Source organism: Lissotriton vulgaris, chromosome 3_1, assembly GCF_964263255.1.
Source record: "Lissotriton vulgaris chromosome 3_1, aLisVul1.2, whole genome shotgun sequence".
Classification (NCBI taxonomy): domain Eukaryota; kingdom Metazoa; phylum Chordata; class Amphibia; order Caudata; family Salamandridae; genus Lissotriton; species Lissotriton vulgaris.
In genome coordinates this window covers 1,842,108,817-1,842,126,521 of record NC_141689.1, presented here as the reverse complement: position 1 = coordinate 1,842,126,521, position 17,705 = coordinate 1,842,108,817, and the positions used below count along the sequence as shown (strand labels likewise).

General features: G+C 41.9%; 1 protein-coding gene across 1 annotated transcript in view; it reads left to right on the top strand.

Moving 5' to 3' along the window:
• Positions 1-17,705, top strand: part of GATB (glutamyl-tRNA amidotransferase subunit B) — a 596,207-nt gene that overhangs the window by 270,209 nt on the left and 308,293 nt on the right. The window contains exons 4-5 of the mRNA XM_086962296.1: positions 4,095-4,293; positions 8,985-9,107. Of these exons, the coding sequence (XP_086818422.1) occupies positions 4,095-4,293; positions 8,985-9,107 (322 nt within the window). The remainder of the gene's footprint in view (positions 1-4,094; positions 4,294-8,984; positions 9,108-17,705) is intronic.

Genomic DNA, 17,705 nt, shown 5'->3' with positions numbered 1-17,705 from the left:
GATTCTGAGTATGGTATCCCAATATGTAATGCAACCTTTGTTCCTCTGGTGCTGTGTATTCTATGAATAGTCAACATTCTTTGTGTCATGTGTCTGTGAAGTAAGAGTCTGTATGAACACCTACACACTGCAATAACGATAGTGCAAAAACTCTTGGACTAGTCTGAAAAAGTTGTGGAGAACACAGCCTTTTGAAGGACAGCAGTAATACAAACAGTAGCTCACATGAACCCTGAATACAAGCTCATGAGTGTGCTCTAGCTATCTTTGCAACCCTAACTCTTTTTCTTTCTTTCTTCCTTTCCTTCCCTCCTTTGATCCTTTCTTTTTTTAACCTTCTTTCTTTTTGGATCTTTCTTTTTTATTTGATCCTTCCTCCCTTCCTCCTCCCCTCTCTCCATGATGCGCATAGATTTTATTAGTACTTTCAATTTTATTTGTTTCTTCTGCCCCTTTTCAGTTCTCGCCTACACAGTACACACGCTGTGCTGTTAGGCGTATTGTTTACTGCTCATTGGGCTTACAGCTCAACCAGAATATGCCATTTTAGTTTTCATTGTCACTCATTTGTATCTTTCGATTGCTTATTTCCCTGTAGGCTCCCCTTCCTTTCTTGTGTTAGCTTCTCCCTGGAGCATGGACTGAGTTAGGTGTTCTTCCTCTTCTTTTTTCTTCCTTGTCTTTTTGCAACGCATAGGTTTTTTTCTAGCGTTTCGATATTAATCTTAGACTTGCAATGGGCTTTCCTCCTTGTAACACTCGCATACTGCTTCTTATTTATGTTGCTTTTACCCTAGCTGCAATTAAGAGTGACGAATGCTTTCAAAAGATGCACTTTTATTTTGAAGAATGGTTTCAAAAGTGCAGTTTTATTTTACATTGGGTTTTGTTTATAAATAATTCATGACTGCATGTATTTGCACGGTCTTTCCAGCAATTTAAATTTTTCAGATGTTCTGCTGCTTTTATTTATGTTGTATTCACCCTATCTGCCGTCTCTATCAACTCTTTCATTACTTATACCCACAACTGTACTAATGTACAGTCTTCCACTACACCCCACTCTACTATTCGCCACTCTACTCTATGCCAATCCACTCTACTTTACACGACTCCAATCTACTCCACTCTGCACCATGCCACTCTAACTCCACTCAGCACCACTCTACTCCACTCCACACCACTCTACTGTACTCCAATCTGCTCTAATCCACTACAATCTACTCCACTCTACGCCACTCTACGTGATGCCACTTCACACTACCCCATTTCATTCCCTGCACTCTACGCCATCCCACTTGACTACGCCACTCAACTCTATGCCACTTCACACCATTTCATGCCACTCTACCCCACTCCACAAAATGCCGTTCTACAGCTCTCTGTGCCACCTTACTCTACTCCATTCAACATCACTCCATGCCACTCCGCACCACTCTACTCTGTCACTCCACTCCGCCGTGCCACTGTGTTGTGTCACTGTATGCCACTCTGTTGTGTTACTATATGCCACTGTACTCCACACCACCCCACTCTATGCCACACCATTCTCCTCCACTCGTCTTCACTCTACACCACCTTAAGTTATGGCACTGTAAGGCACTCTACTCGACACCATCATACTCTACACCATTCCATTCCACTCTATGCCACTCCATTCCACTCTATGCCACTCCATTCCACTCTATGCCACTCCATTGCACTCTACGCCGATCCATTCTATTCTCCGACACTTTACTCTATGCCACTCTTCTTTACGCTATGCCATGTCACTCTGCACCATGCCTCTCTACGCGACACTACTTCACCCCACTCTACGCCACTCCACCCCACCCCGTTCTACGCCACTCTACACCACACCACATCACTTTACTCTACTCTACTTCACTCCACGCCACTCAGTTCTAAGCCACTCTACGCTACTGCTATGCTTGCTCTGCTCTATACTGCTCAGCTCTACACTGCTCTGCTCTATCCTGTTTGCCTCTGCTAATTGATTTCTCTTCTCCTCAGCTTTGACCTGTTGTGTTGTGTACCTGATCAGGCGCCAGGACGCCCCTTCGCTGGGGCAGCTGTGCGCCTAATAAAAGTTATTAACATAACATAACATGCCACTCTGCACCAGTCTACTCAATGCTACTCTGCCCTCTGCCCTATGCCACTCCACTCTATGGCACGCCTCTCTACTCTACCCCACACTCATCACTACTCCTTTCTACTCAACACCACTCCACTCTAATCTACACCACTGCTCTTTACTCTACACTACTCTACTCCACACAATGCCACTGTACCCCACTTTCCTTTATGGCACTCTACGTCTCTCTGCTCTATGCCACTCCATTCCACACTACGCCCCTCCCTTCCTTTCCACTCTGTGCCACTCCACTCTATTCCACTCTACTCTATTTCACTCTACTCTTCTCTACTGTACGCCACTGTACTCCACACTAAGCCACTTTATGCCATTCTACTTTGTCACTTCTCTCTATCTCCACTCCATTTCACTTTAACCTTCTCCATTCTGTTCTATGCCATTTCACTCTATTCTGCTCTACGCCATATCACCCTAGGCCACGCAATTCTGTGCCACTCTACTCCACCCCATTCAAAGCCACTCCACCCCCTTCTAAACCACAGCATTCCACTTTACTGTACGGCATGCAACTCTGTGCCAATCCACACTATGCTACTCTACTCCACTCTACTCTTCGTTACTCCATTTAGCAATACTCCTCTCTACTCTACACCACTCCGCGCTACACCACTCCTCTCTACTGTGCACCAGTCCACCCTGCGCCTCTCCACTCCACTTTCCTCTCCACTACATCACTAACTTTCAGCGATGCTGCTGTGCAACATGACTAAAAGACATTGGCAAAGTCAAAAACTCTCAGATTGTCAAGATCTATTGGCTTAACCAATGCTTGTTCTCTTTCCGTTTAGTACTGGCCTTTGAAATGTTAGCGAGTTCTGCTGTGAAAGCGAGCATGAGACTGAAAGTAGGAACGTACTCCGACAGAAATGAGGATGTCAAAATATATTCTTTTTTGTTCTCCAACCAAGAGTCCTCCTCTACTTCATAGGAACCTAACAAAAGCATTCAAAGCTGTTGGTGGCTCCTTCATCCCAACACTCAGAACGGGAAGAAGGAATGAAACATTCTACAACATGAACTGAAATTAAGAAAAGGTCAAATCCATGGAGACCAGAACATTTAAAACTCTTACATCATTGTGTTGTAATTATATTTAGAATTCAAAGTGAAGGAGTAGTGTAGATAATATGGATCTCCTTGGCTTACTGTACCATAATGCATACTTTGCCTTCTTTCTTGTTACATGCAATGCCTTACAATTTTTTATTTATTTATCACTTTGGATATTTTCTCATTTGGCGCAATGTCTTTGAATATTACTGTTATAATGTACTACTATTCCATAAGATTGAAAAACATTTCAAAGGTTGTATGCCTTTTTTGCAGCTTAAAGGTAAGTGTCACTGATAGCAGCTTAGACTAATAGAAGCCTTCTGTTAATGATAGTCCATTGCATTTGGTATGACTTGCAACATGTGATCGCTTAAAATGGCAGAGGCAAAGACATCTGGCAGTGAAGCCCCAGTCCTACTTTAAGTCAAGCTTTAGCAATTTAAAAAGCGTGTGTAAAGCTAGGTGTAATGCACTCAAACAATGCACAAATCTTCCACTGTTCTTTAAAAAAAAGTCTTAGTAGGCACAAACATACCTTCTATTCCTTTGAATAGGTTTATCGGTCTTAACCAAAAATGTACCTTCCCTCAACCGTGAGTTAAATTGTCTCCATCTTCTAAAGTTTTCAAAAATGTTAGCTTTTATTGGCCACAAAGATTGCTAAATTATGTAAGATGGTCTATGACAATATAAGGTTTCCCCATCAGAAATTAATGAAACAGACATCTGTTCAAGCTGGGCATTGGTAGAAAACCTCAAACCAGTGAAGGTCCAAACTGTGTGCTTCGCTTTTTGACTGTGTTCACTTTGTGAGTTCAAACATGTCAACGTGTCGCAAATGCACATCTTGAAACCTAAATTAAATATAAAACATCTTCTGCAGGCTGGGTATCAGATCACTCAACAAAGGCTTCCTATTGCTGCTAATGGTAAACTGACATACCGCATACAAACTGGAAAAAAGTGGAACCAAATGGCGACCAGAACTGTGAGGATCAAGCAGATCCAGCTGGAGCAGGACAGCGGAAAGAGCCTCCACGACGAAGAAAGGAGCCAGACACTCATTGACTTGAACAGGGCTGGTAGGTGTCCCCGATGGTTCTAACAGTGGGTTAAATGTAAGAGGGCTAGTGGACTGTGGTGCAGAATCAATGATGGCAAACAGGGATTCTTGTTTTATATCGAAAGACAATGTCTCCGATTCTCCTACAGCCTATTTTACCTCTACTAAGGCATGAATCAGTTAAACAAACACATGTCGTTCTTCTTGTTTCCCCAGTGAAGGCTCTCATTTTCCTTGGTGCAAATTATATCTATCATGATGATACTAAAGTTGGTGTATCTCAGGCAGAAAATCTTCCTTGCTATCTCAGAGACTGTGATATCTTTTGCACAAGGTTAGAAGATACCAACTATTTATTGTTTTAAGGAATGTGCTGCACCTTTTTAAAAGATTCACGCATAGTGTTTGTCGGTTTTCACTTAATTTGCACATTAGCTTTCTGAATTCTGAAACACGATTTTGTACAACATTAAAAAGTTGGAAAATGTATGACTTTACAATGAGACTGACTCTCATCTGTATGGGTTAACAACATAATCTTTTTACAATTAGTCCTTGCCTTCATGAAAATGTTCAGCATATGGGCAGGCCTGTACAACTGTATGTATTTACATTAGATTCAATAGAAAAACTGAACAGAAAGAAGCAAATTACGTAAAAAAAACAAATGTATCTCTACCCACAAGCTGCCTAAAGGGGATGTTTGAGCTAGACCTCAGTTTGATTTGAGATGTTCATGAGCAGACGCAAGATCCAGTCTGCTGACTAAATGTAAACCACTTTCCATGGGAAATTCCTGATTTATCTTTGGTAACTTGACCCATATAGCAAGACTTTCCTCAGAGGAATGCACGCGGTACATAGGCAACAACCAAACAAAAATATATAAGCTGAAAAATAAACAACTGAACATTTCCACACCCAGTTAGTTAAAAGGGCTGGTTCTCAGGGTTTCCATGCACCAGCAACCGCTTCCTCTGTTGACAGAGCTAGCAACCTTTTCTTGGGAGTAGGTCAATCACAAGGATTAAAAGTAGTCGGCCATTGGTAACTACATCACGGAAAATGGTGCTAAACGCCCAGGCTTACTGTGATCCAGTTCCTGTTCTTAGGTGGTGGTTTCTATATCCGCTACAGAGCTCTCTCTGAATGTTGATTCATGTATCGTCTGGCTCCTTATTCCCATTGTGCAATGAAGGAGATTTCAACCCCTCCCCCCACCCCTAAGGTTTTCTCTACTGTAGACATTCTGCCATGCTTTGCTCTATGGTTTAGTCCCTACCCTACTATTTTACAGAAGTGGGGTTCTGCCAGAGCTGTTCAGAGATAGTTATACTCATGGGGGCAATTCTTTAGAGTAGCAGCCGAGGTCTAAGCACCAATGAAGTGCAAAGAAAATGTGAAAGATAGGAATTCCAGTCAGATAAGTGGGTGCCTGTTCTTAAGCACTCACCTGAACTTAGTAAGACAACAGTTAATGTTACTGTAGAGAAGACATAACTAACTGTACTATTGAGCTTTTCAGGCTACATTACCTCTACATGCTGTGAATTTCGTTTAATAGAACTTTCTTACCAAAGTTACTGAATTCAAGATGTTATCCATTGAGGAATAATAAGCTCTACAACCTAGCCCCGGAAGAATGTAACTTCTAAAAAGTATGTTAAATTTTCAGGTGGTAGAAAGGAAAACATCACCTTTCACACCAGTACTCTTTATCTGCACTCTGTACAACATCCCAGAATCTCATTGCACAGTTCATTTATCAGAGTGAGAGATAAGGCAACTTTAGAATAAGAATAGTTGTCCTTTTAAACTGCACACATTCACCACGCATGAAAAATTGAGATACGTGGTAAAGGATTGAATTAAGAGGTTATCCCCTCTATTAGCAGCAGAGTTAACTGGAGAGGATATTAAAAGGATACTGTAGAAAGATTAGGGATCATTTTTAAGTAGAACATTAACCCATTGAGAAGTATATCAGTGACCATGTGTTAACCCTGACCAATAAACAGATGACTTTTGTCATATATTAGAGTCCTGAAGAAGGTGGTTATATCAAATTTCATCCACCGAAACACCGCATCAACAACTATATGCTTTTCAGCATTAATTTTAAAATCTTTGATAGCTGTACTATTTTAATAGATTGTATAATATATATGTGTTTTTTAAATATTTTTTAAAAAAATTGTTTCTCAACCTATGACACTTGTTGCATGAAATACATTGACACAGAAAGGAATAGGAGGTGTTTTGAAGAGAAAAGACAAATACCTATGTCTATTTGAAACAACAGTGTTTTTTAATCTTTCTAAAGTGGTTTTAATTGTATACTGGTATGATATAATAAATAACATACATTAACACATATATTTGGGTTCAGTTTTATGAGTTTATACAATGATTAAGGTATGTTGAGTGAGAGAAGTGAGTATTTTAACAAGGTTTCGGTATTGGCACGTGGGGGATATGTTTTTAATTATGTTATAGTGAACCCTGTCCCCTACTGTTGTAAGGGTACCTCTCGATTTTTGTGATTCTCTCCTCACTGCTACCCATATCCATTCTATTGTAATGATGAAAGATGCGCAGTCAGGGTCTTGTAGTTACATCAAGTACGTTTATTCCTAAGTTACAGGAAGATAGTAAATCCTTTAGATGTCAATAAGTACCATAAAATGCCCCACCAGGAGCAGCCTCCTAGCTGCTCAGCCGTCCAGATCAACTGACACTCCGCTCATACAAACACACTCCAACATTCTACATGACCTCATCACAAGCTGAGCAGGTAGGCAGAGAACTACTGAAAGGAGAGTGCAGCAGGTAAAGGAAGACTACAACACATCTCCCCCATTATAATATGAAAAACAAATAAAAAGTGTGAAGCTGTTAGACACACGTTAGAGCACAGGAGGATGCAGTAAAAAGAAAGGGTACATCACCTCCGATTGCTATGAAGACCATAACAGACAAATGTAAGGAAGTAGTGTAGTGGAACAACAAATAAGAGTGAAGAAAGATGCATGAAAGAAAACATACCACACATCTCATCCTACCCCCTTGATAACGCCATGAAATAAAACATACCACACATTTTAGCACTTTGGGATGGATTTCTTTGTTTTGATTTTAAACACGACGTTGGAGATTGGTTTGTGATGGATTTTGACTTGTTTGATGTTCCAAGTACTTTTACGATGTCCAGACACTTCATCATTCGCTCTTTTCAACGGATGCAGCGTTTTTCTTTTCTAATCCAAGTTGGGTTTGCTGTATCCTTGTTGGTGCTGACTCCTCGCATGTGGTCATTTCTAACTGGGTTGTCATTACTGCGAATGTGGTACTGCTGCAGTGGTAACTCTGATTCTGACAAATATTTTCTGGACTTTGGGTGAGACGCTACGTAGTGGATTTTCGGGTGAGGTATCGCTCATCCTTACATGGACTGGACTTTCGGGTGAGGTATGCTCACACAGCGCTGCATGCTGTACACTTGAAATAATCCAACCTCATTGCGCAGCTATTTAACACAAACGCTGCGTGTTTAACACTGGGAAAAGTTACAGGCACATGACGTGACAGCTCACATTTGTAATTTTCCCAAGACAGTCAACATCTGCTTTCAGCACACAATGTGATTCCTTCAGGCCACCGATCACACTCTATTAATCAAGTCACTCATTTGGGGAACACTCACCCAAGTTCAACAAGCACTGGCACATCCACGTTGGGGCCGACCGGTCTATGGTCACTGGTGGGGCATGTGGACAGCCAGCTTGCTTCTCTTACATGCGCTTCTTCAGTTTCTTATGTACAAGTCCATGCAGTTTCAAGTAATCTTGTTCTTTTGAAGTAGAGTTCTTAGTTGCAGTAATACACAAGTCCTTAGTTGCAGGGTAATCCAATAATCCTTCAGCCACACGTAGTCCTTTTCACCTCGTCGCCAGTATTGTAAAATGCGCAGTCAGGGTCTTGTAGTTACATCAAGTATGTTTATTCTTAAGTTACAGGAAGATAGTAAATCCTTTAGATGTCAATAAGTACCATAAAATGCCCCACCAGGAGCAGCCTCCTAGCTGCTCAGCCGTCCAGATCAACTGACACTCCGCTCATAAAAACACACTCCAACATTCTACATGACCTCATCACAAGCTGAGCAGGTAGGCAGAGAACTACTGAAAGGAGAGTGCAGCAGGTAAAGGAAGACTACAACACATTCCCTCTCATTTCCTGCATTATCTTTGCAAAATGCAGGCTGTTCATTCACTGCCTTGTGACACGGTGTTGTGGCTTTCATTACTTCCCTTTGAATTACATCACATACCAGAGTATTTCTTTCTGATTTTGTCTTTACAGCTTCTTTCAATCCCATTAAAAGGGTAATTTGAAAACTGAATCTTTAATGCTCTTTAAGGTGAATTTGGCACTTGCTGTAACATTTAATGCAAGCTTTTTGTGCACTGAATATGGCTCTAAGTATACTTTACTCCTTTTCTAGATTATTTCTTTATTCCACCCCAGTTAACCCCACTTTGCTGCTCACAGTCCATATATCAAAGAAGAGTGTTGGTCAGGTGTCAAAGGGAATCTGCCATGCATTAACCATATTTTGAGTGCCATTGTATTTAACTGTTTTCTTTAACACATCTCAGTGTACCAAGTAAAAAAGTCTGTTTCGAAGTCTAATATGTTTCCTTTTGGTAGGAGTTGGCCTCATGGAGCTTGTTATGGAACCTGACATGTGCTGTGGAGAAGAAGCTGCAGCTGCAGTCCGAGAACTTCAGTTAATTCTTCAGGCACTTGGGTCAAGCCAAGCAAATATGTCAGGTATGGTGGGTCAGAGTGCCTTTGTCCATAAAGTACCTTAATGCTTTGAATTAAGAAACTGTGTATTCCGGTGAGGTACAACCTAATTTGGCAGTTATATCTCAAGGGATTATAAAGTAATGTGACCTCTAGCTGATTGTACCTCTATGGAATCATGAATACTGAGGGGTGTTGAGTTACAGATTAAGGTAGCTTGTACTGGAAAGCAGCTTCTCCCATTCAAAGTGAGTAGTTTATAAGGGAATGAGCAGAAGTCAATGACCAGAGCTACACAGAAATTTGATGGCGTCTAGTGGGTCACTATAGATTCTTAAAGACTACGATAAGCTTGAAATTCACTTGAATGTGAGATACCCCAAAATGCTGGAACTGTAATCATGCTGAAGATGACCTATCACCTTGTTTTTTAATTGCCCTTCCCTAAACAACTATTGGAATAACATTTTCAACTGCATAGAACATATTTTTAAAATCAAGCCGCGGAGAGAATTTATCTATGTCATTTTAGATGCTTTAGACCCAACTGTGACTAATGAGAATGATTGACAACTGCTAGACCTGCTTCTCACCTTAGCATGTAAGGTTATACTGTGTAAGTGGAAGAATGCTGAGGAAGTCTCCTTTAGGATGTGGCGTGAATGGGTCTCTTGTATCAGAGGAGTAGACAATAATGCCCTGCAATCCTCCCCCTGGCGTGCATCCACTAAAAAACTCTGGAAATCTCTGGATGCTTCCTCCTTTTCGTTTGATACTCCGTAGAGGGAATACTAGTTTCTCTTACTTGCATGTATGTGACCCGAATATGCTTTGAGAGACATAATTGATGGCTTGCTTCCCCCTACATTGTAGTATTGCGACACCGACAAGATCTCAGTATGGGCTATATTCGATTTCTTAACGTAAAGTACCAGTGTATGTGCTATTTGGTAAATACCTTTTAAGTATCTGTGTATTTTATTCTTTATTTATTTCATGTATATTTGACTCAGTTTGTAGAACAATTCCTTGGCTCTACAATATAGGTATAATGTCATAAATGTACATCTTTACAATGTTATTTTATACTTCATTTGTCAAGCTACTTCAGTGTCAGCCATACCCGTACGTATTGTATGCAGTTTTTGTCCTATGATTTTTGTCTTTATCTTTCTGTTTTTCTTATGTTCTTTTCTCCAATAAAAAAGATTTGAATTTAAAAAAAGAAATTCACTTGAATGCTATAACTTAAAATCAGCTGCGGGACCAAGAGAATGCCAGTGTAGAGATCTCCAGGTACTACAAATGTGAATCATCCTCTTTAAGGCACCGACCAGGTGGATACCCACATTTTGGGCAGTGTTTGGTAATTTGTAATTGAAAACCTAGCTGGCTGGAAATGGAGTGCTGTACATTGGGAAAGCCCTAGTGGGGATACATGGAGGGAGGAGGGGGAGCAGAGGGAGATGACTTGACCATTTAAGACATGTCTTATTCAATATATACTCTCTGCTGTTAAACCTTATTGGAAGCAAGGGTTTCGACAAAATAATGGCTGTAATAGTGCCCAAAGTCCTATATTTCCTACAAAGAAAATGATCTCTGTCTTGGTTCCATTGAGGTAATGATAATTTTCCAGCATCTATTGAATATTTGAATAATCTAGATACGGTCACTGCCCCTAATGTAATGCTTCGCCTAAAGAGCACAGGTGCAACTCATAGACCAATTTGGATAGAGGTAAACCTAGTTAACAACAACCTTGTCCTAGCAGTCTTCATTTGCAATAGAACTCCATTTTTAAATTGTTTTCCCTACCATCTTGTTCTGAAGCGAAATAGCATTGCTCCCAGTCTCTGTGAGTTTGTCCGTTCCCATCATGGGCTTGGAGTTCAGCGCAGCGGGAGAAGGCAAAGACAATAAAAGAGAAATATACTCTTTTTCTTTGATTTACCAGTGCGTGCTGTGTCTGCTCAGTCAGGAAGAGGCACCGAAGGGCAATCTCCGTCCGTGGTCACAGGGAACAGATTCCGTTTCCGCTGGGGCTGTGCACGTCCGATTCGTGGTCGCCAGATGTTAAAGGGTGGTTTTCTCTGGGAGCACTGTACCAGCTTAATTTGTGCAGGGGCGCTCGATTGAAAATGAGAAAACGTACGTGTTAGAAGCAGGAACTGAATCAGAATGGTTACAATTTTGAACAATAATGGTAAGATATACTTAGTTATACAATAAAACAGCCAGTCGTAGCAAAGACCATTTTGAAATGGTGAGCAAAACCATGCAATTGCAATGAAGCTTAATAATCATAGTAATGCAAAGATAGAAATACGTTTCAAAATACAATGAGGAATGTGCAACCTTAAACAAGAATTCTAAAATGAGAACAATAGTTAACCGGGATCACACAGCACGTGACTCAAGAAGTTTCACGGTGCAAGGTGGTCCGTCGAGTGGACTGTGGGCAACTCTTTTATACCACTTTAATGAGGAACTGTTTGACCACAAGTCCAGCTTATGACAGGTGTTTGAACGTCAATCATATCACAATTTGTAGATTTATCAAAAATGATGTGCGTCACTTCACAGAATTTTTATAAGACAGCGGAAGATGTATGTGTAAATTGGATTCGCGCTACCCCTCCAAATGGGGTAGATTGGATTTGCTATGTAAGAAAGGTCAGGATGCTTGACAATGCTAGAAGGAGTAATAAGAGAACTAAATACTGGGAACTTTGGGATAAGAACATGAGGTAGGGTAGGGAGGGTTGTCCAATGATTTCAACAAACAAATTGTAAATAATTGATTTGGAGGCTTGATGACTGGCCAATTCAATCAATTTGAGGCTTCTTGGACATGACCCGAGTATGATATGAAGAAGGCGTTCTTCATTTCCTTGGAAGGTAACGTGACATGGGGATCTTATCTACCATAACCTCGAAAAATCGCATAAATGAGGACAAAAAAAAAGAAAGCGGAAGATTACAAAAGGTTATAGGTAATTTTCTCATGTCATGTTGCTTGTCTTTATTTACTTGAAGTCAGCAAAAATACAATATTGAAGAAATTGAATGATTGCAACTGGCCCCCACCTCAGTGCACCTCATGTGTTCCTCTTAGCTCGAGATGTTCCCTGTTTTTGTGGTATTGCTATATTTCAGTGTTTGTGGGAAGAGAACCGCACTCTGGTAACAACGGAGTGGGGGCTCGGTGAGATTGTTTACCAAGAAGACAGAGCTGGGGCCCGTGTCCTTTGCAGAGGAAATGTGTTTTGATTTTATCAGAGAGGCATAGGGCCTACTGTGTTTAGAAAATAGTTAAGACAGTATGGTCAGTTTAACAGATTCCTGTATGCTGGCTGGTGGGCCCATATTTGGGTCTCATGCTTCTGGTGTGGGGCATAATTGGCCTAAGGCATTCATATGGTAAAACTGGACCCTGCTTCACATCCCGTTGCGAGAAGACCCTTTGATGCACTTCTTTCTTCCTATGGTGCATGTTCCTTTCCCTTTCCTCAAGCCCAATGTCGCCGAGCGTCTGGTCCTCTTGTCTCTTATGGACCTGCTGGCCTCTGCGTGCTCCAGTCTAGCTTCAGAAAATGAACACACTCTCAAGGTGGGGGAAAAGACGCCCCTCAGAAGATGCCCACAGTACTATTCTAAATAGCCTGTACCGATCTCCATACTGTCTGCAATCTTTGCCTCTCGCTGAAGCACCATGAGTGCTGGTGTGACTCCTTTCCAGCATTCAGCAGCAGGAAAACTGAATCAACGGTGACACAGATGGTGGGCCCTCAGCAAATTGTCGAAATCTTCCTTGGAAACCCCGGATATCTTCGGGGAGGCTGATCATCTCAGTGCCAAAGACAAGGAATCTGGTGAGTCAACCAACCTCCCAGCACACTGCTCAGTCCCGAGATCATCAACACTAACGTCTCTAGAGCCAGTGGCGGAGGAACTTGTGAAAGAAGAGGCACCAAGGATGCTCCTTCCACCTGGGTCTGCGCCGGACCTCGATTGAAGATCACACCTCGCATGAGTACTGTTGATACTCAAGCCCTTCTGAAAGCCTAGAAACTGCCACACATCTGAGTCGAGCACCATCCACCTGGAGAACGGGCAGTCGGGCCCTGTGCCTAAGCCACTGCCACCTTTTAGTGCAACACTGCCTCAAAGTACTGGTTGACACAAAAGCTAGGCTTTGGAGCTGAGAAAAGACCCTTCCAGGTGCCACAATCCTCATCCAGTCTCGAGTCTGAGGATGCCCGTTGTCTCTGAACCCTCGATGTCAGCTTCATCCTCAAGGCCGTAAGCAGCATTGGCGCTGCAGCAGTCGCCGTGAGATGCCGAAACCAGCATTGGCTCAGAAGTCACTACATATGACATTGAGGAAAGCTCAATCCTTGAGAGACTGCAATAGGAACTGGATAAAAGAAAGAGGAGGAGCATTATCCACACACACACCGACAAAATCTCTGCCTTCGAGAAGACCCTGCTAAAGAAATGCAAACTTACTTTCAAGGAAGTCCTGTCACCGGGAACTCCTGTGTCTCACTTGCCACCGAAGAAGCCTAATTACAAAGCTACTGCTCTTCCTCCTCCACACCCACCACTACCTCCACTTTCTCCTCCTCCGGCCACCTCCTATGACTTCTCCACAGGTGTCACTGAAGTTATAGCCCGACATGGGCAGTCTTAGTCCCTATTCCTCGGCTGAAGAATTTGCTCCAGTCTACCCTGGCCCCTTCGGAAGATCCTTAGGAAGATTATGACATGTGTACCCTTAGACAGACCAAGATCTAGAACACGTCAAAGTCAGGGCCTCCCCACCGGATAACACCACAGCATACCACAGTGTTATTCAATGCATGACTCCCTACTATAATGTGGACCTCTATGTCACCCCGAAGGACGGCAATTGTTTCTCAGACTCAAGGGCATAATAAAAGACCAGCCCTGAGATTTTCAAGGATCATGTTGAGTCCTGGGTAGTCACACCTCGCATAGAAAGAAGTACATGACTTCCCTCTCCGGCCCAGGGGTCATGTCCCCCACCCCCCCAGACTCTGAAGGACAGCAGCTGTAAATCCGGAGAGGAACTCATCGAAAAAGGGAAAGTCATCTGCAATGCTACTATTAGTTGTGCCCTAGACTCAGCTGAAACAACTGCAAGAGGAGTGAGCACCTCTATCATTCTCTGGAGCTACTCCTGGCTCTGTGTGTCCAGCTGCTTCTAGCCAGAGGTACAACAACACCTTGTCAGCTTGCTGTTTGAAGGGGTACACCAGTTTGGACCTGAGGTGGACACCATTGATGAAGACATCAAGAAGGACACAGAGACTGCTAAAGTGATGGGTGCCCTTTAGGTCCCTTCCGGCAGGGGCCCATTTCAGAAACAACAAAGTACAGGTGGGTCGAAGGTCAGTTCCTCAGACCCAACCCAGTCCTACCAGTGGCAGGGATATCACCAATAGGTTCGCAGAGGTTTCTCATGGGCTCCTTCAGAGAGAATAGTTCAAAAGCCATGTCAAAGGTACTTCCAGTAAGGGAGCCTTTGCATCTAAGAACTAACATGCCCTGTATCCCCCCCAGATCACACAACACCTGTCTCGGGGGGGGGGGGGGGGGGGGGAGACTTCAGAAATGTCTTATACCCTGGGAGAAGATCACCACTGAAGGGTCCTTTCCAACATCGAGCAAGGCTACTACTTAGAGCTCATCTCAACCCCATCAAATGTTCTACTTCGTATCCACACCCTCAGCCCAGAGCATCTCATCCTACTGTAAGAGGAGGTTCAGGCGCCTTTACTCAAAGGAGCCATAGAATCAATGCACCACCAGCACTAGGGCAAACAATTATCAATTTATCAAGAACTTTTTGCAAAATATCTTCTAGATTTTATCAATGAAACTAATAGGGCAGTAATTGCCAAGGTGGTTGTTGCAACCCTTTTATCTCTGCACCCTACCAAGAAATAGGGAATCGGAGCACCACCTGCTATAGCGTTTGACAATACATTGATATATATTACCCATATGGACGGTTCTGAGCGATACAAGTCAACAGAATTGTGTCAAGTCCAGGAGCCTTCCCATTTTTCTGGGCAATTAACAGCTGAATAAGTATTATACATTGAGAACATAGGAGATCTATTTTTATCCATCATAGCAGGTTCAGAGGGGCAGGTTTTCTCTGGAGATGTAAGGTAACATGCAAACATTGTTGCAGATGTTAATGGCTCATCAATCATTCCCTCAAGGGTGCTAGTTACACCTTCTGGAATTGTGCAACTCACTCACAGGACGGGATATGCATCTCTGGTTTCATGGTGTTGATACAGCCTCCTTGTGCTATAATATGCCCACATGTTTTGCTCTTTTTTGATACATCTACCTCCAGTAGATTCTCCCATAATGCTGTTACCCAGGCAGTTCAATCCTCTTTAAACTTCTTTTTGTAAGCAGTCCGGGTATCCTGTCTCCTAGGTTTATCCCCCAATTTGATTGCATTAATCAGAGTAATCTTTGCTACTCTGCAATCATTTTTTTCATGGGTTTCCACTATAAATGATGCATTATCCATTGTTTTGGTAAAAGATAGAAGTATAGGGATTAAGCTTCTACACATTCATTCGACAATGATTGCAAGTTTATTAATTCTCTCCACTTTACGTTTCTTCTGTCGTGGCCACTCAGTAATGTACCATTAAATAAAGGGCCAGGGTGTCATGGTAGGTCTCTTGCTTGGCAATCATGGATATTATAAATCATGCCACCCCACAGATGCAGGTTTAAGAATATATCATCAATACTGCTTCTGTAAAGACCCTTCTTGAATGTAGGGGTTAGTATCTGAGGGGGATTGGCCATTGCAGGCACATTGGCAGTATGACCGTGAGATATCTACTAATTGTATGAGTACCTACAGAGGAGATGATTAGGCCCTTTTAATTCGGCAATGTCCCAATACTCATCTTTTGGTAGATCCCTAGATAGCCAAGATGGTTCAAATGTTTTGTCAAAATCTCTCCCAATAATAATATATGCATCCTTGTTATTTACATATAATATATTGTGAAGTAATTGAAGTGTGTGACATTCCGCTGAATTATTGTTACTTCTAATATACCCAATAAGCAGGATTAATTACTGGTGTTTATTTGATGACATCTTTAAGCCCAATATATTGGGAGAGTTAATAGGAATCTGTTTATTTGAGCAATTAAGATTGATTTAGGGCCATATGCATAGTTCTTCTGAGGTCCAGCCTGCGCATGAGTTTAGAGCTTGTGTGTGATAGCTTTTATAACATAATCTAAAAGGGCTATCCGTTGTCTATCTTTCTTGCATCTATCAAAGATCAAAACTAAACTGTTCCCAATTAGGGTCGCGGATCTTTGATTTTATTCCCAAAATATTTCAGCTTACTAAAGATACTTTTCTCAATGAATCTGTAGCTAGGGATCCTGATGTTTCAGAATTGGGTTCTGAGACCTCTGAGTGTGTCAGTGGCATAGCATTAGATTTCCTCTCACCTGGTTGCTTCTGGACAAGGAGGATAATTGGTTTCATAATTATGTGTAGAAACTATGGAGTCCACTTTAGCCAATCAGATTTCAAACAGCCACCATTTGTTTCTCTATTAGTACAGGAATTATCTTGGGCTAAGTATAAGCACCCTATGGATGGAGCATTACATCTGAATTAAATTGGATTGTTTGATGGATAAATGGTATGAATAATGCCACCAATCCTTTAGCCAATTTCTCTATCAACTATAGGTAATCATGGCTCTCCACAGGGGAGAGTCACGTGTGGCCTTAATTTTTTTGGGGCAAGGGAACAATTTTAGGTGTATTAATTATGTACAGGTTTTACCCAGGGTTCATTTGTCCCCGCACTTGAAACGGGATATTAGTATTAGGTGCACATCATTGCTTAATAGTAGTAGCTGGGCAAAAGGAATTCACTTCATTGTATGCCAAGACTTGGTCACGTGTATGTGATGATTTACTAATTTGCTGCACTCCATTGTGACTAACATTGTTGAAGCAAATTGTAGCCGACTATGTGTTGTGTTGTTGAGTGCAGTTAAAATTGTGGGACAATTCGTAGGTACAATAGATAATGACCAAGTTCTCATAGTGGTAGGAACTGTTGATGTGAGACTTGGATTTACAGTCTGCCGGTGTAGGATGTTGGCAGGAGCTCCCTGATAATGACTGTCACGACTTTAAGTGCCTTTGTGAGTATTTCCAGGATCATTGATGTTCATGTCCTAACCATACTTTTTAGGTTTAATATTTTGGCTTTGAGAACTACAATCCTATCAAGAAACTCCTTGTTATCAGGAGTGACCCAATTTAGGTATCACTTTATGTTTGGCTTTTTTTTTTCAATTAATTTGTCAATTTAAGGTTTCTCTGTATATGGTTTGCAGCAAGGCACTTTATCTGGGTTTGAAATTGATTCACCCTTTTCTATTAACACGTCTGTGTTCCTCAAATACAGTTTTCTACTATCTGTTCCATATTTGGGGGGCGGGGGGGGGTGGGGGGGGGTAACCACCACCACCTGATGATTCTGTAGTACCTTTCTTTTACCCATTACTTTGTAAAAAATCTC